This window comes from Monodon monoceros, unplaced genomic scaffold (assembly GCF_005190385.1).
Source record: "Monodon monoceros isolate NGI ecotype Baffin Bay Population unplaced genomic scaffold, NGI_Narwhal_1 Super_Scaffold_21, whole genome shotgun sequence".
Lineage (NCBI taxonomy): Eukaryota > Metazoa > Chordata > Mammalia > Artiodactyla > Monodontidae > Monodon > Monodon monoceros.
The window spans coordinates 164414186-164433874 of record NW_021703778.1 but is presented as its reverse complement, the minus strand read 5'-3'; the positions used below and the strand labels follow the sequence as shown (position 1 = coordinate 164433874).

Sequence of the window (19689 nt, the reverse complement as noted above, 5' to 3'; positions counted from 1 at the left end):
GCAAGGTAAAAACCCACCAGAACAAACAAAAAGAGGAAATAGGCAGTCTACCTGAAAGAGAATTAAGAGCTATGGTAGTAAAGATGATCCAAACTCTTGGAAATAGAATGGAGAAAATACAAGAAAGGTTTAACAAGGACCCAGAAGAATGAAACAGCAAACAAACAATGATGACAACACAATAAATGAAATTAAAAATTCGCTAGGAGGAATCAATAGCAGAATAACTGAGGCAGAAAAACGGATAAGTGACCAGGAAGATAAAATAGTGAAAATAACTACCACAGGGCGTAATAAAGAAAAAAGAATGAAAAGAATTGAGGACAGTCTTAGAGACCTCTAGGACAACATTAAACAGACCAACATTTGAATTATAGGAGTTCCAGAAGAAGAAGAGAAAAAAAAAAAGGGACTGAGAAAATATTTGAAGTGATTATAGTTGAAAACTTCCCTAATTTGGGAAAGGAAATAGTCAATCAAGTCCAGGAAGCACAGAGAGTCCCATACAGGATAAATCCAAGGGGAAACATGCCAAGACACATATTAATCAAACTATCAAAAATTAAATTCAAAGAAAAAATATTAAAAGCAGCAAGGGAAAAAGCAAAAAATAACATACAAGGGAACTCCCATAAGGTTAGCAGCAGATCTTTCAGCAGAAACTCTGCAAGCCAGAAGGGAATGACAGGAAATATTTAAAGTGATGGAAGGGAAAAACCTACAACCAAGATTAGTCTGCCCAGCAAGGATCTTATTCAGATTCGACAGAGAAACTAAAACCTTTACAGACAAGCAAAAGTTAAGAGAATTCAGCACCACCAAACCATCTTTACAACAAATGCTAAAGGAACTTCTCTAGGCAGGAAACACAAGAGAAGGAAAAGACCTACAATAACAAACCCAAAACAATTAAGAAAATGGTAATAGGAACATACATATTGATAATTACCTTAAATGTAAATGGATTAAATGCTCCAACCAAAAGACATAGACTGGCCGAATGGATACAAAAACAAGAGCCATATATATGCTGTCTACAAGAGACCCACTTCAGACTTAGGGACACATACAGACTGAAAGTGAGGGGATGGTAAAAGATATACCATGCAAATGGAAATCAAAAGAAAGCTGGAGTAGCAATTCTCATATCAGACAATATAGACTTTAAAATAAAGACTATTACAAGAGGCAAAGATAGACACTACATAATGATCAAGGGATCAATCCAAGAAGAAGATATAACAATTGTAAATGTTTATGCACCCAACATAGGAGCACTTCAATACATAAAGCAACTGCTAACAGCCCTAAAAGGGGAAATTGACAGTAACACAAACATAACACGGGACTTTAACACCCCACTTTCACCAATGGACAGATCATCAAAAATGAAAATAAATAAGGAAACACAGCTTTAAATGATACATTAAGCAAGATGGACTTAGTTGGTATTTTTAGGACATTACATCCAAAAATGACAGAATACACTTTCTTCTCAAGTGCTCATGGAATATTCTCCAGGATAGATGATATCTTGGGTCACAAATCAAGCCTTGGTAAATTTAAGAAAATTGAAATCATATCAAGTAACTTTTTGCGACCATAATGCTATGAGACTAGATATCAATTACAGGGAAAAATCTGTAAAAATAGAAACACATGGAGGCTAAACAATACACTACTAAATAACCAAGAGATCACTGAAGAAATCAAAGAGGAAATCAAAAAATACCTAAAGACTAATTACAATGAAAACATGATGACCCAAAACCTATAGGATGCAGCAATAGCAGTTCTAAGAGGGAAGTTTATAGTAATACAGTCCTACCTCAAGAAACAAGAAACATCTCAAATAAACAGCCTAACCTTACACCTAAAGAAATTAGAGAAAGAAGAACAAAAAAATCCCAAAGTTAGCAGAAGGAAAGAAAACATAAAGATCAGATCAGAAATAAATGAAAAAGAAATGAAGGAAACGATAGCAAAGATCAATAAAACTAAAAGCTGGTTCTTTGAGAAGATAAACAAAATTGATAAACCATTAGCCAGAATCATCAAGAAAAAAAGGGACAAGACTCAAATCAATAGAATTAGAAATGAAAAAGAAGTAACAACTGACACTCCAGAAATACAAAGGATCATGAGAGATTACAACAAGCAACTATATGTCAATAAAATGGACAACCTGGAAGAAATGGACAAATTCTTAGAAAGGTATAACCTTCCAAGACTGAACCAGGAAGAAATAGAATACATAAACAGACCAATCACAAGCACTGAAATTGAAACTTTGATTAAAAATCTTCCAACAAACAAAAGTCCAGGACCAGATGGATTCACAGGTGAATTCTATCAAACATTTAAAGAAGAGCTAACACCTATCCTTCTCAAACTCTTCCAAAATATAGCAGAAGGAGGAACACTCCCAAACTCATTCTACAGGGCCACCATCACCCTGATTCCAAAACCAGACAAAGATGTCACAAAAATAGGAAACTACAGGCCAATATCACTGATGAACATAGGTGCAAAAATTCCCAACATAATGCTAGCAAACAGAATCCAACAGCACATTAAAATGATCCAGCACCATGATCAAGTGGGGTTTACCCCAGGAATGCAAGGATTCTTCAATATATGCAAATCAATCAATGTGATAAACCATATTAAAAAATTGAAGGAGAAAAACCATATGATGATCTCAATAGATGCAGAAAACCTTTCAAAAAAGTTCAACACTGATTTATCATAAAAACCCTCCAGAAAGTAGGCATAGAGGGAACTGACCTCAACATAATAAAGGCCATATAGGACAAACCCACAGCCAACATTGTCGTCAATGGTGAAAAACTGAAACCATTTCCACTAAGATCAGGAACAAGAAAAGGGTGTCCACTCTCACCGCTATTTTTCAATATAGTTTTGGAAGTTTTAGCCACAGCAATCAGAGAAGAAAAAGAAATAAAAGGAATCCAAATTGGAAAAGAAGAGGTAAAGCTGTCACTGTTTGCAGATGATATGATACTATACATAGAGAATCCTAAAGATGCTACCAGAAAATTTCTAGAGCTAATCAGTGAATTTGTTAATGTATCAGAATACAAAATTAATGCACAGAAATATCTGGCATTCCTATACACTAATGATGAAAAATATGAAAGAGAAATTAATGAAACACTCCCATGTACCACTGCAACAAAAAGCATAAAATACCAAGGCATAAACCTTCCTAAGGAGACAAAAGATCTGTATGCAGAAAACTATAAGACACTGATGAAAGAAATTAAAGATGATACAAACAGATAGAGAGATATACCATGTTATCAGATTGGAAGAACCAACATTGTGAAAATGACTATACTACCCAAAGCAATCTACAGATTCAATACAATCCCTATCAAACTACCAATGGCATTCTTCACAGAACTAGAACACGAAATTTCACAATTTGTATGGAAACACAAAAGACCCTGAATAACCAAACAATGTTGAGAAAGGAAAACGTAGCTGGAGGTATCAGGCTCCCCGACTTCAGACTATACTACAAAGCTACAGTAATCAACACAGTATGGTACGGGCACAAAAATAGAAATATAGATCAATGGAACAGGATAGAAAACCCAGAGAGAAATCCACGTACATATGGTCACCTTTTCTTTGATAAAGGCGGCAAGAATGTACAATGGAGAAAAGACAGCCTCTTCAGTAAGTGGAGCTGGGAATACAGGACAGCCACATGTAAAAGAATGAAATTAGAACACTCCCTAAAACCATCCACAAAAGTAAACTCAAAATGGATTAAAGACCTAAATGTAAGGCCAGACACTATCAAACTCTTAGAGGAAAACATAGGCAGAACACTCTATGACATAAATCACAGCAAGATCCTTTTTGACCCACATCCTGGAGAAATGGAAATAAAAACAAAAATAAACTAATGGGACCTAAGGAAACTTAAAAGCTTTTACACAGCAAAGGAAACAATAAACAAAATGAAAAGGCAACGCTCAGAATGGGAGAAAATGTTTGCAAACGAAGCAACTGACAAAGGATTAATCTCCAAAACATACAAGCAGCTCATGCAGCCCAATACCAACAAAACAAACAACCCAATCCAAAAATGGGCAGAAGACCTAAATAGACATTTCTCCAAAGAAGACATACAGATTGCCAACAAACACATGAAAGGATGCTCAACATCACTGATCATTAGAAAATGCAAATCAAAACCACAATGAGGTATCACCTCACACCAGTCAGAATGGCCATCAACAAAGAATCTACAAACATTTAATGATGGAGAGGATGAGGATAAAAGGGAACCCACTTGCACTGCTGGTGGGAATGTAAATTGATATAGCCACTATGGAGAACAGTATGGAGGTTCCTTAAAAAACTACAAATAGAACTACCATACGACCCAGCAATTCCACTACTGGGCATATACCCTGAGAAAACCATAATTCAAAAAGTCATGTACCATGATGTTCATTGCAGCTCTATTTACAGTAGCCAGGACATGGAAGCAACCTAAGTGTCCATCAACAGATGAATGGATAAAGAAGTTGTGGCACATATATACAATGGAATATTACTCAGCCATAAAAGGAAACAGAATTGAGTTATTTGTAGTGAGGTGGATGGACCTAGAGTCTGTCATAAAGAGTGAAGTAAGTCAGGAAGAGAGAAATACCATATGCTAACACATATATATGGAATCTAAAAAAAAAAAAATGCTTCTGAAGAACCTAGGGGCAGAACAGGGATAAAGACGCAGACATAGAGAATGGACTTGAGGACATGAGGAGGGGGAAGGGTAAGCTGGGACGAAGTGAGAGAGTGACATGGACATATGTACGCTACCAAATGTAAAATAGATAGCTAGTGGGAAGCAGATGCATAGCAGAGGGATATCAGCTTGGTGCTTTGTGTCCACCTAGAGGGGTGGGATAGGGAGGGTGGGAGGGAGACGCAAGAGGGAGGAGATATGGGGATATATGTATATGTATATGTATAGCTGATTCACTTTGTTATACAGCAGAAACTAACACACCATTGTAAAACAATTATACTCCAATAAAGATGTTAAAAAAAAAATTTCCTACTGAACTTCAGATTCACAGAGCCCATGATGTATTGGACTTCTCTTCATATACAACCTACAGTCATCTTAAACTTCACATGTCCAAATCAAAGCTTATCATCTTCCTGCAAAAAATGTTATTCATTTTGTAATCCTTAACTCACAGGACAATGTGGGAATTCCAGTTTCCCAAGCCTCCAGCCCAGCAACCTGGGGGTCATCTTTGATTTCTTCCTGTCCTCTTCACAACCAACCACTAATTCCTGTCGATTATATATGTTAACATTTCTCCAATTTGTCTCCTTTTCTCTACCCATCTTCCCAATTCCTTGGCTCAGACTAGAAAAGCTGGTCTTTCTGTTTCTCCTCTTCTTATCCAACCCACACCCTACCCCCCATCCATCTTCCCCTCCTCAGCCAGGGTGATCTTTCCAAAGGGTAATCTCATCAATACATTACCTGTTTATAATATTTCACCGTTACCCACCTCTTTGAATAATCTAACATCATGGTGGGTGATGCCAATAAGACGACCAAATAAACATCCCCTGACTGTACCCCCAGCCTGCAACAACAATAATTTGGCGTCCATCAGGCTGTGGGATCCAGCACCATACACAAGGGACCTGGGAGGAATCTTGCCTTCCTGTATGTCAGGTAATATTCATTCAGACCTCAGTCCCAGCTGTGGACCCTGAAGTGACCTGTCAACTGGCTTCAGTCCCTCTTGACTGTGGTCTGGGATCCCCTGGAGAACACTGACTTAGAATATTATCCACAGCCAAGAGAGCCTTGTGAATGTCCGTGAGTCTGGTGGAGAAGTTCCAGTTCACCCTGGAACAGAAACAAATTCTAAGTTTGGATGCACCCGAGAGAGTAAGAGGAACAGTTTGACTTATCCGTCACCACTCTCCCAAGACAGCACAGCTTGATGCCCAGAGAGCCCTTCTCAGCCCGTGGTTTCTCCCACTGGGGAAAGTAAGAGCATGTGAGTGATTGCCTACCTTCCCCACCCCTGTGGAATGCTGCCAAAGAAGCCCATTTCTCTCTTGTGTCATCCAGAGTACTGAGTCCTGAGCTGCTCCACCTGGGAGCAGTGAGGGGTTGGAATAACAGCAAGCAGGGCTTGGAACATATCACAGGGTTGTGTAGGCTACAAACTGTGTCACAGACTCCATCAGGATGCCCACAAGCCACTGGTAAGCCTTACCCATGAATCCCCCCAGCTTGTCTACAAGGTACCCGCAGTGCTCTGCATGCCCCACTCATACCCCACGGCCAGCTTCCTGTGCGCACTCCCAGTGGCAGCAAGAGTGAGCTTTTTGGAAGAGTTTGAGAAGGATCGGTGTTAATTCTTCTTTGAACGTTTGGTAGAATTTGTTACTGAAACCATCTGGTCCTGGGCTTTGCTTTGTTGGGAGATTTTTGATCATTGCTTAATTTCCATAATTATATTAATCAATTTAGATTTTCTACTTCTTCATCATTCAGTCTTGGTAGATTGTATGTTTCTAGGAATGTATCCATTTCTTCTAGGTTATCCAAAATGTTGGCATATACTTGTTTATACTAGTCTCTTATAATCCTTTGTGTTTCTGTAGTATCAGTTGTAAAGTCTGTCTTTCAATTCTGGTTTTATTTATTTAAGTCTGCTCTCTTTTCTTCCTTAGACTAGCTAAAGTTTTGTCAATTTTGTTCATCTTTTCAAAGAAGCAGCTCTTAGTTTCATTGATCTTTTCTGTTGTTTTTCTGGTCTCTGTTTCATTTTTTTCTGCTCTTTGTTTTCTCCTTTCTGTTAACTTTGGCTTAGTGTGTTCTTTTTCTAGTTCCTTAGGTGTAAAGTTAGGTTGTTTATTTTGGATATTAACTCCTTATCATCTATCTGATAAGGAGTTAATATCCAAAATATATAATGAATCCAAAAAACTTAATAACAATAAAATAAATAATCTGATTTTTAAAAGGGCAGACCTGAATAGACATTTTTCTACAGAAGACGTACAAAAGGGCAACAGGTACATGAAGAGAGGTTCAACATCACTAATCATCAGGAAAATACAAATCAAAACCACAATGAAGTGTCACTTCACACCTGTTAGAATGGCTATAATGAAAAAGAAAACAGATTAACAAGTGTTGTCCAGGCTGTGGAGAAATGGGAACACTTGTATACTGTTAGTGGGATATAAACCAGAAGAGCCACCATAGAAAACATTGCAGAGATTCCTCAAAAAATTAAAAATAGATTTTCCACAATGATCCAGAACTTCTACTTCTGGATATATATCCAGAGGAAGTGACATCACGACCTCAAAAAGATATCTGCGTTCCCATGTTGATTTCAGTATTATTCACAATAACCAAGTTATGGAAACAACCTAAGTATCTGTTTAAGTGTGAATGGATAAAGGAAATGGTACATACATGGATGGATAGATGTTTGGATGGGTGGATGCATGGATGGATGGATGGATGGATAGAGATAGAGATATAGATATAGATATATATGAGCATTATTCAGTCATAAGAAAGAAGGAAATCTTGATATTTGCTACATCATGGGTGGAACTTGACAGCATTATGCCGGGTAAAATAAGTCAGACAGAAAGAGACAAATACTGTAGGATATCACTTATATATGAAATAAAAGAAACAAACTCATAAAAGCAGAGAGTAGAATGTTGGTTGCAAAAAGCTGAGGAGTGGTGAAATGAGGAGATGTTAGTCAAAGGGTAGAAACTTCCAGTTGGAAGCTGAGTAAATTTTGGGATCTAGTGTACAGCATGGTAACCACAGTTAACAATATTGTATTTATACTTGAAAGTTGCTGAGAGAGTAGCTCTTAAATATACTTACCACACACAAAAATGATAATTATGTAGGGAGATGGAAGTATTAAGTGACCTTATTCATAAGATATAAGTATATGAAGTCACTGCTTTGTATACAATAAGCTTACACAATGTTACAGGTCCATTACATCTCAATAAAGCTGGAAAAGAAAGAAAATTATTGACATGCTTTACAAGACATGGTCTTGTCTCTGTTGGTCCCCTGAGTTCAGGAGGTACCCAAATTTCCCCCAGACTCTGTGATCCAGACCATAGGATCTTCTTCTGCTCCAGGAACACAGCACACTCTCTCTTCTTTACTGACAGCAAGTCTCCTCCTCGTGTCTGTCTTCTCTGTACAGGACATAGCATTTGAAGACAGTGCTTCCAGGAGGCCAAACTCAACTTCCCCAGCCTGGGCTCAATCCTGAACTCACCAGCTATCTGTGTGTGCCCATCAGAGTGGCTGCCGTATCCGCATTCACCGTCTCCTTCCCATCAGGCTGTGGGCTCTATGGAGGCAAATTCCAGCTCGACCTTCTCTACCCAGAATGTCCAGCACCAGCCCAGTGCCTGCACGTGGAGGGCTTTAGATGTTGGCAGAATGACAGAGACCGAAGACATGTCTTTTCTTGTGTTGGTGCCTTTTCAGCCCTGGATTCCTTTCTGGTGAGTGATGGAGGGAATGGATGACACAGGAACCAGGGAGTCGTTGCAGGTGGTCAGTATCGGGAGGCCCATCAAGTCCAACAGTAGGCGACCAGCAGGTAGGTGACCTTTTGGTCCCATGGGAAGGAGAAGAGGGACGCTAAGCCCGAGGCTCAAAGATCTGGAGCCCAGGTGCCCCCTCAGAGGAGGGCTCAGCCTTTCTCCAGTAACATCCAGACCCAGATGAGGATGAGCCCTGGGCTGAGGCACAAGCTCCTTGCACACCTGGACCCAGGGCAGGAGGGATGCAGCCCTGAGCCTCCTCCAGGGCGATGCTAGGCAGGCCCAGCCAAGGGGCAAACAGCCACGAGCACCTAGGTTCAAGCAGGTGAGAAGTTAATTCACACAAAAAGACTCTCTCAGAATGTTTGTACTGCCTCTGGAACCATCGGACTCAGGAGAAACATTTCAGTGACGTCCTGTCTTCTTACACATGTTCATGCATGTATACACACACACACACACACACACACACACACACACAGAGTCTATCATTGATTCCACGGAACCACGCACCTGGGGTCCGAACCCAAAGGTGTCCCCTTCCTGCTCCTCCTGCGGGGGGTCCTTCCTCAGGGGATGCTCTGTCATCACCCAGGAGCCAAACCCAGATGCCCCCTTTTACTGCCATCTCCCTACATCCACTCACTGAAACATCGGTTCTCCTCCCAGCCTTCCACTCATCCCTGCTCTTCTACTCCAGCTGGACCCACTTTGGCCCCATTTCCTGCAACATCCCCTTTAATGTCCAGCCTGCATCCCTGTCCTGGCCCTGAATTGCTTCTCTACACATCAGCTGGAGTCATTTTTCTACTATGCCAATCTGCTCAGAGAGACCCTCTGTTCAAATTCCTTTAAAGCTGCCCAGGGGTCTATGGAAACTTTCCAGACTCCTTACTGAGCTGCCAGGCCCCCAGTGCTCCAGTGGCTCCATCATGGCCCCATCCTCTCTACAGCCCCTCTTCTTTCTGTTCCAGTCCTGCTCAATTTCTTTCCCTTTCTTGAAAATGTTCCCCTCACTTTTTCTTCCACTGCGAACATTCTCCTCTGTTCATCCACAACCTTCTACACTTCCTGGGCTGGCAGCATTGAAATCCCTTCCTCCAGGAAGCCTTCCCTGACTTCCCACTGAGTTTGGTCCTCTCCTCTCAGCCTCCAGTCCTTTGTTCATCACCCATCTTGCCCATTATATCCTAAGTCCCGTGAGGGCCATGGCTGTGAAAATCTTTATGGGCAGAATGGCTTTGTGGTTTGGAGTGTTCCTCTGACACTCATCAGGTTGCGATAACAACCTGCCTGCAATGATTTTTAGCTGTGTGGCCCTGGGGGAAATGACTGAACCTCTCTGATGCTCAGTTTCCTCATTGGTAAAACGGAATGAGTAACAGCAAGTATCTCATGTGATCATCTCAAGGAGTAGATGTGTTATTCCAGGTAGAGGTCTGAGCAGGCTGCCTGGCAGAGAGATCTCAACCCTTCTGTTGTAGGTGACATCATCATTATTGCCTGGAGCTCTTCTCCCTAGAGATGACACAGCCCCCTGTCACATCAGGGGGATGAAGGGCTGTGTGTTTGCTGCTCTTTCATTCCCAGGACCCCGCTTCTGGCTGCTGAGGGAGATCCTCTGTCAGGGGAGTATGTGGAACTCGTCGGGTGCTGGAGGAGCTCAGCTGGGAACCTGGAAGTAGTTGGTCTCCCAGGTTGAGGTGCTGGGGGGCAGCAAGGGAGATCCTGGGGGGAAGCCCAGCCCAGCTGCAGGAGTGATGGGTCCAGGGGCTGTGCCAGAAGAGGTCAGGTTCTGGAGCCCCTGCAATGTCAGCACGAGGGCACATTGGGCCCTGGGGAGGGAGGAGTGAACCTGGACCTGGGACCAGAGCCCCCGGAAGTGGGCATCAGGCAGCAGGGGCCCCTCCCAGCCCTGGGCCTGAGGTCCAGTGGGCTTGGTCACAGGCACAAAGCCTGCTTCTGGGTCGGCTGGTGAGGCTGAGGCCGAGGGGCCCAGAGTCTGGCTTGGGCTGAGCGAGTGTGGGAGGTCGGGGGGCTTGGCCTCGGGGCCCAGGCTGCCCATGGCATGGGATCACGCAGGTAAGGGTGGAGACACACAGGAAAGAGTCCAGTCCAAGGAAGGTGGCTTATTGCTTTCATAGGGCTCGGAGCCTCTTACTGACCAAGGCACAGACTCCCTGTGCATGTGGAGCCTCCAGCAGAGTCACTGTCACCTTCCCAAGGGTGAGCAGGTGGGAACAGGCAGGGGGCTCCTCGGTGCACAGGGGCCAGGCTGCTCCCAGGGACCAGGGCTACTAGCTACTTAGCGAGGGGACCCGCCACTCAGAGGGGAGGCCTAGGCTTGACTGGGTTTGGTGACTTACCCCAAAAAGATGATGCTCTGAGTATCTTTGTGAATTACGGAAATCAGAAAGGGCCTGCCAAAACTAGCAATGAACGCTTGTAAGGTTGAAGTCACCATCTTGATTCCAGTGGCAGCAGCTCCTTCCGTGCCTTCCTCGCCCACATCAAGCATGGCCTGGTGGACCACCTGTGGGGACCCAGAGCATCACCCACTGGACACAGGGGAGTAGGATGTGAGCAGCTGCCTGACCCCCACTAAGGGGACTGGCATTCATTCACCCGATGCTGTCTGTCACCGTGCTGTCAACCTGTTCAATTTGTTTGTCCTCGCAACAAACTCTCAGCTGGTTTGCAGTCATGATGCACAGATGTGCAAAGTGAGGCTGCGAGTGCTGGGCCCAGGGTCAGAGAGGCAAAGAGCAGGGGTTCCCTGATTTGGATCCCTCTCTGTCTGAGTCCAGAGACTGTGATGCCCCCCTAGTGTAGGGGGAGGGGCAAGGCAATATATTTTTCTTACAGGCAACTGTCCACAGTCCCTCCATGTCGAAGCAGCAGATGGGTGGGCACTGCTTTTGCTCCTCTCCTGCCCCAGTGGAAATGTCCCTGAGCCCTCGGCTACTTTGTGTAGGATGTGGCTTCCCATCCCTGGACCCCGCAGGCCCCTTGGCACATGCGCCTCCTTTACCCGGTCCTTTGGCAGGTGGGGTGCAGGGGAGACTGCAGGGCTGCCCAGCCTCCCCCATTCACTCTGACTTCTCTGCTTCTAGGATTGCGGTACCAGGGCCTCTGGTATTCTTGCGTTGTGCTCTTAGCGTATTTCCATCACGATGGCCCTGTAGCCATTGTTAGTACCTATAACCTCTTACCTGCTCTGCTAGACTCTGCATGCTGGCTAAGAACTATCACCCTCATTTACAGATGAAAACACTGAGGGGTACGAGATTTTAAGTATTTGACTCTATAGGCAGTGAAGAGTAGAGCTTGGCATGGGGTCCACTGCTGATTTCAGATCTTTCCCAGTGATAGACTTCTGGGTCACATTAGATTTCAGGGAAAGTGGGGACAGCTCCCCACCACGATTGTAACCCAGCTCTCCTGGGCTTAGGGAGTCCCAGGGGGGATGAGTGAGTTATACGAAATTCAATGAATTTGAAAATTCAAAATTAACCAAACATCTACCTGTCTGTCACCATTCAAGCTCCTATAAGAAGGATGAATTGTCCAAAGTTTTAAAGACTCACCTCGGAAACCCCCAGCTTGTTGACCTCTGTGATTCCTGACAGGTCAGACTCGTGGTTGAAGACTTTCTTAATACCCAGCTGGGAAAGTATGTTTCTCAGCTTATAGTCGCTGGAGATGGAAAACCTTGGCAAGTTGGGTTCATCTATCCGTCTAGGAAATGAGGAAAACAAACTTGAACTTCTGCTTCACTCAGAGCCCTCCTTTTCCCACCTCACAGCTTGGTCTTCTGTGGTTTCCACTCCAGCTACCCCTTTCTCCCTGGAATAAGGACTCCTTTCCTCAGTTTCTAGACCCCTCGGGGTAATTCTCCTTAATTCGTTAATTATCCATCATGTCGGCAAGTATCTAACGTGCTAGGCAGTGCACAAGGGCTGGGGCTGGAGCGATGCCCACATCTGGCCCTGCTTCTCCCTGTAAACCCGTAGGGCACGGGAAACACCCTCCTCCAACAGGGATTCCACAGCTTCCGGGAGACTGTGCTGGGGCGGCTGCTCCATGGGCACCAGGAAGGCTTCCTGCAGGAGGTGGCATGGACCCTGAGTCTCGGAGGAGGGGACGGAGTTGACTGGGTGAAGAGGAGTCCAGGAGGCAGGAGGATGCACTTGCAGGAAAGAGGGAAGAAAGAAGGGCTGCCCCACAGCACAGAGGCAGCCTGAGTGCGGGCAGTGGGGAGGGGAGGGGCCGGGAAGGGGCTTGTGCGGGATGTGGAGGGCTGGGGGGCTGCATTCAAGGGCCTTGGGGACCTGAATCAACCAATCCAACATCTCTATCTTGTCTTCCCAGTGAGCTCCTTGAGGGCAGGGATGCATCTGCTTCTGAGCAGAGGTGGCAGCAGGTTCTTGGAGCAACAGATGCCTCCTCTCTCTCTGTCTCTATTTCCCTTAAGACTCTTGTCATGGTGTCAGCTCTTACAGATGCCAAATACGAGGAGGCTGTGGCTCCCATTAAACGTTGAGTCCCTTGGGAGCAGGGAGGTACCTATTCCTCCTCATAGGCCATCTTTCCTCCCTCCCTCCCTCCCTCCCCCCTCCTTTATCCATTCATTCGACAGATTCTTAGTGGGCGCCCTCCATGGGCCAGGGGCGTGTAGATGCTGGTTCCCCCAGTGCTGGTAAATCAAAGATGTCTGATGAATATTCTATCCATTTACAACTATTCACTGAGCCCCCGCCCTGTGGTAGCTCTTGGTACTGGAGGAAGGAAAGGGTTGGGAAGGGAGTACATGCAGGGGGAGGGTGGGTCCCGTGTCCTGGAGTCTCCTGGGATCTGCAGTGAGGAGGGGCTGAGAGTCAGGCAGCCCCAAGGCGCCCGGTCCCCTGGACAGGGGTTGGGGAAGGGACTGCAGCCTCAATGTCACGTCTAGGCAGGTCTCTCATTCTTTGCGGTTTATAACGTACTTCCCACACCCGCTGCCCCTAGGATCTGCATAGCTGCCCACAAGCTTCCCTATCTCCCCCGCAGCAGACACTGCGCCCACAAGTGCCTCTCCCTCTGCCGTCCCCCTTGTTATTGGTCTCCTGAATTCCACATCCTGGCCTGTGTGTCTGCGCTCAGTTTATCCAGAGCCCGACCCCTTCTGCCCTTCCCGGTTCCTCCTGGTGCATCCCCAGCGGCTCCCCTGGGTGAGTGCACTGGGCGCCCGGCTGGCCTCCCTGCCTCCATGCTGGTCCTCGGCTGTCTGTCCTCCACTGGATGACCTGGGTGATCCGTTTAAAACATGACTCAGATCGTTCACTCTTTGGCCCAAAACCTTGTGATGAGTCTCTATTTCCCTTAGAGGGGGGTGCGTCGAGGGGTCTGCAAGGCTCCAAGTGACCTGAATCCCCTCTGGGGTCCTGACCTCTCCCAACTTTCCCTCTCACTCCCTCTGCTCTGCTGCTCTGGCCTCACTAACCCTCAACCACACCAGGCTCCATCCTGTCTAAACAGGTTTTGCACTGGCTGTTCCCTCAACCAGGAATGTTTTCCCCACCATATTCACATCGCTCAAACCCTCACCTCAAATATCACCTAAGGGCCACCCTGCTTACAATCACAAACTACTTGCGGGTCCCATTTTTTCATGATTTTACTGTGCTTTACTATCCCCGCCTCCCCATTTCTCCCCTCTCAAAGTACCAAATAATTTATTATATTTATTTCCTGTCTGTCTCCTCCAACTACAAAGTAAGTGCCATTAGGGCAGGGAATTTACTGTTTTATTCGCTGACCTACCCTCAGAGTCTAAATTAGTCCCTCAGACATAGCTTGATCTTAATTAATTCATTCAATCAGTGCTGAATGGTTGAATGAATAAATGAGTGAATTAATGTTTAGCCCGTGCAAAGCTGATGCTCACGTCTGTCTCACCTGAGCCCCCAACTGATCCCAGTCCCATCTGCCCCCCCTCCACCTGCAAAAGGTGGGGCCACGGAGAGAACAGTGTGAGTGTCCTGGGGTTGTGTGAGGATCCTCACGACTCAGCGCATGTCAGTGTCAGAGGAACCCTCAGCCCCGCCCCCTCTGATGTCATCATCTTAGAGAAGGAACAGCTCAGGCCCAGAGCCACGCAGGCAGCCAAGGGCAAGGTCACCCCTGGATGGGCCCTCCCACCTCTGCCCCCGCCCCTGGACATTACTGAGGCCCGGGGGCTGCGGGTCCGGAGTCCTGGAAGAGGGGGAAGGGCCGAGAAGGCAGGTGGGCCCACAGCTCCGGGTCCTGGGGACAGACACCTGGGCTGCAGGGAGTCTCTCCACCTCCTCAGCGTCTCTGGGAGCAGCTTGGCCTCCAGGTCGTGCATTTTGCCCTTGTCAGGGAGGATGAAGGGCGCGCTGCCGTCGCTGGTGCACCTGAGCTCCACTGCGGTGCAGGCAGCTCCTCATCCCGGAAGTAAGGCGTTTCCAGGCCCCCAGTGGTCATCATGGGCACCTCCACTGTCCTGTTCTCGTTTACGTGGAACTCTGACTTATAAGTATGGCTGGGATCAAAGGGCTTCTTCCACTGGGCTAGAGGTGGAGGGACAGGTGAGGGGTCTGTGGTGCAAGGGTTGCAGGCGTCTCACTCCTCTGCCCTGGTCCCTGAGTGGGGGAGACCCTCCCCACACCAGCAGCCCCCCACGTGCCTCTAGGGATGGCCCTGCTAGGTTTGCACATATACCTGGGCAGGTGGGTAGGCCCTTGGGGATGGGGGTGAGCCCACAGGTCTGGATTGGGAAGGGGGACATGAAACAAACCTGGTTAATTGTGCTACGTGAGAAACCAACAGGAACAGGACAGGGCAAGGGAGAGACGGGGTGAGGCTGGGACTGCAGAGAAATGGGAGCTCCTGGTCCTTAAAGGAAACAGTGTTAGTGACCAGTGGTTAGTCACCGGCTTTGCAGGGAGGACACATGTCCTCGCAGCCTTGTGAGCCAGGCTGAAGCAGGAGCCACATGGGTACCAGGAGGGCAGGGCGGGGTCAGCAGAGGAGAGGGCTGTGGTCTTCCCGCAGGAGGATGGAGCATTCAGTGATGGGGGCTTCTTGGGGAGATTAGGGCCCTGGGGCTTCATGGAGTGTGTATCCACCCCCACTTCCTGCTTCGTTTCCACCCCTGCCTGTGTCCCCAGAGTTAGAGGCAGGAGCAGAGGGAATGCAGGGCTGGCTGGGGTGCCCCTGGTGGGGAGATCTGGGAGGAGAAAGTCCTAGACCAGGGCAGGGTTGTAGGAGAGGAAAGCACAGGAGACTGAAAGAATAAACATAGCAGGACAGGCCTGGATTAGTTTTCCAGAGAAATGGGATTCTATGCCTTCATTTACAGAGGAAAACACAGACCCAGGAGGGCTGGCCATGGCTGCAGCCAGGAGCTCCCAGCACAGGGCTAACTTGTCTCCCCAGAGCTAGTGTCTCCTAGGCACGTGACCACCCCCTGACTCAACGGTCATTCCTTCTGTCTTTATCTATGCTGTGTCCCTATTTGCACTGCTGGCTCTATGTGTGAAATCTATCTGCCTTCACTCTGATCCTTATGAGTTTTCAGGCTGAGGTTTGCAATCTTGAGTTTCTATCAATGGGACTGGGCACTGGGCCAGCTAGAATCTGGGAAAGAGTCTTTGCTGGCTGCTGTCCTCTGAGTCTTCCCTCAGATGATGGCCTTGCCAATTCCACCCTCATAGTCATGAAAGAGCACAACTGAAGTTCCTTGTGTTGACCAGGCTGCTCAGAGGCTGTCACACTGTGAAGACGGCCACCAGCCTCACCTCAACCACCAGAGACTAAGTCCCCTTAGATGGAGCCCGTCAGACACAGCCCACGGTGTACACGGCTGAGGCCTTCCTGAGCGTGTCCGAAAGCATCTCATTAGGGAGGAACCTGGAGTTCCAGGCCACCCCGGAGAGAGCTGAGACGAAAATTCCTTCCTTCTGGCAGCCGGGCAAGTTTAAATCAGAATAAAAAGTCTGCCTCTGGCTCAGACAAAGGGTTAGTGGCTCCCCTGCACTTAAGTCCCGCACAGTCAGCTGTGATTTAGAAAACCCCAAAAGAGACAAAGCCTATGTTCGAGGCAGAGCCTTGGAGCCCAAGCGCCCCTCAGCCAGGAGCAGCCTGCTCTATAATGTTTTACCGAACGACACAGTTGGCAGAGGCTGGACAGAAATAGCCCTGAAGACACAAAACCAAAAGTGTGTTTCCTTCTGAATTAAACAGGGCACCCACCTTTAAAGTAGACGTAATTCACCAGGACCATCACTGTGCTCTGGGAAACATTTTTGAACAGCTCCACAATTTTCCCCTGCGTTTTATTCCTCACATAGTCATTGATGAGCTTCTTGGCAGTGTCGGAATCCCGGAAGTCAGTGGAGAAGGCCTTGGAGGCACACAGCGCCCGGGCATCTTCCCTGAACTTGTCCAGAAGCTTCAGCTGCTCCTGGACGAACATGGCATTGCCCAAGCTCAGCTGCAGCTGGTCGCTGGGTCGGCCGAGCATCTGCAGGAGGTGCTGGAAGCCCTGGTGGATTTCTGTCTCGGGGGTCTCTGTGAGGTTGAACTTGAGGCCTTCCAGGGTCTCCATCAGGGTGGGTCCACGGGCCCCCAGGGACAGGAAGGCCAAGGTCATGGAGACGCTCAGGGGGGAGAAGATGACATTCTCATTGGAGGTCTTCAAAGCCAACTGCTTGTAGAGGCTGAAGGCGAAGTCGGTGTTGCTGGAGATGAATGTGTGGTCGTCCACAGGTGCCCCTTTGTGTTGGTCGTCTGGGGTCACATCCTCCGGGTCAAGCCCACCCCCTGGGAGGCAGTGGACACTGGAGCAGAGCCCAGCCACCAGGAGCCCCAGAGCCAGGAGGGGGGACATTCCCTCTGCCCTCGTCTCTGAAAAGCAAAGCTCCTTTAAGTCTCGGTGTGTCCGATGATGTCCCAACGACCACCCAGTGTCCCCACGTGGTCTCTGTTCTCTCTGCCTCTGCTGCTTTGTGACCTCCCAGTTCTAGGCACCCTCCTGGGCTCCCAACATACATGAGGAGGCTTTGGGCTCTCTCTCACCCTTTGAAGCAAGTCTTGTAATTGTTCCCAATTTCCCCAATGGAGAAACTGGGCACAGAGAGGGAAAGGGGCTTTTCCAAGGTCACCCAGCAAGGAAGTAGAGGAGCGAGGGTGAGAAGCCTGGGTTGCCTGGCTCCAGTGGGGAGCTGGTGATGGGTGTGAGGTGCTTTCCAGTGAGAACCCATCCCCCTCCTGCTGGGAGAGCAGCCACCATCAGAGGGGACTAGGCATCAGGGGCTCCGTTTCCACTATGTCCCCTGTCTGCCCCCCAGGATGGAGCCCTGGACTGAGTCAGAGGACACAGCACCTCTCCCGGCCTCTTGATTGCAAGCGTGTGGCCTTAGGGAGGCACTCACATCGTGGTGCCGGGTCACAGTGAGGGTTCAGTGAGAGAGGCCACCGCAAGCAGCGGGGCCAGCGCTGGAGCCTAAGTGACCCTGATCAGTGTTGCTGTAAAGAACAAGGAGGGTAGAGTGTTCTTTTCAGCCCCCGGCAGGTGGACACGTGGTGGTTGATTCCACCGTAAGCTTGGAAAAGCCTCCTAGTGGGGAGAAAGCCGGGTGGGCTCCGAGTCCTGGGCAAGGATTTCATTTTGGCCATTTGTGAGTGCTGTGTGTGACAAGCAAGTGACTGAGCCTCAGCTCCCATCTCTGTCCATGTTGAATGGCTCAGGTGACATAAAGTATGAAGGTGCTGGGTTCATAAGAGGAGTTCCAGAGGTGTCATCTCCTCCACATGCCACCCTCTCTAGGACCCTACAAGCCAGAGCTGTGATCCGTGGGGATAGGAGACAGAGCTACTGCCTGGAAGCCTCCAGGAGAGACTGAGGTCTAAGCTGGAGGCCTCAGCAAACAGGACTGTTTACCTCCAGCCTCTGCCCCGTCATCTCAGAGTTCAGAGGAGAAAGGGCTGCTGGTGGGGAGGGGAGAAGAGAGGAAGAGAGAGAGAAAAGAGGCAGAGGAGGGGGACGAGAGGGGAGAGGAGGGGGGAGTGAAGGGGAGGGAGCTGAGCTGAGGCCAGTGGAAAGGCCTTAGGACAAGCCTGGGGACAGGGGCGATCAATTGCCCCAAGTTTTAGTTTACTCAGGGCCAATGCAGTTGTTTCTTTCAAAAAGAGTTAAACATTTTCCTCCCAAATTATTCCTGGAGAAATAGTGCTTTTGTTATTTGGCTGGATTGGAGAGCTGGCTCTGTTTCTGAGCAGTCTGTCTTTTCAGTTGCTGGACAGACGCACCTTCCTGTCTGTTTGACTGGGGACCCTATAGGGACAGTGGAGCCCAGGAAACTCTCTTAGAGACCCCGCAGCCTCTGCCCAGAGGGACATTGTGCACTAATTCCATCCACCCGGCTCTCTGAGAGCATCACCTGTGCCAGGCAAGGAGACGCACTGCACGGCCCTCAGGGAAGTTCTGATCCTGACAGTGGATGCACAGCTGTATGGGATGCACAGCTGGCTCGAATCAGAATCCCACAGAGTCAAAGGCCGAAATGTTCCCAGAAGCCCTGGTAGCATGTCCCTCCCTTTGCAGGATGAAAACTGAGACCCAGAGAGAGGACTGGTCTTCAGACGGGGCAGAACACTCCCAGCATCGGACATAAGTCCCCCCACCTCCCTCCTGCCTCACGTTCCACAGGCCCCATACAGGGTCCTAGAACCACCGTGGAAAGGGGGTCCCTTTGCTCTCAGTGTGGGAGCATCACGGATTAACTGCCTGGGAGAGCGGGATGTGGGGAGTGGATCCAGAGCCGCTACCTGCCTGGGATGCTGGATTTTCATGGGTGCTGCTCTCTATTTATCCCACAAAGATCTCCTCTCCTGCTTGCGAAATGTCTGCGGGGACAACACAGTGTTCTGTCCTCAGACTGGAAATGGGCAGATGACCATTCCTGGTAACAGGATTTATTACATCTATTTGAACAACCTTGTTACAGAAATCGCTAACTTTTTGTCTCTTAAAAGAAAACTGAAAATAAACAAATAAAA

At 47.8% G+C, this 19689-nt stretch overlaps 1 protein-coding gene across 1 annotated transcript; it reads right to left on the bottom strand.

Annotated features, from left to right (window-relative positions):
* Nucleotides 1-10963: 10963 nt before the first annotated feature.
* Nucleotides 10964-17518, bottom strand: SERPINA3 (serpin family A member 3). The gene is given in 5 exon segments (XM_029237555.1): nucleotides 10964-11158; nucleotides 12213-12363; nucleotides 14925-15066; nucleotides 15069-15197; nucleotides 16882-17518. Coding segments are annotated over 5 exon segments (1254 nt in total).
* Nucleotides 17519-19689: the final 2171 nt, after the last annotated feature.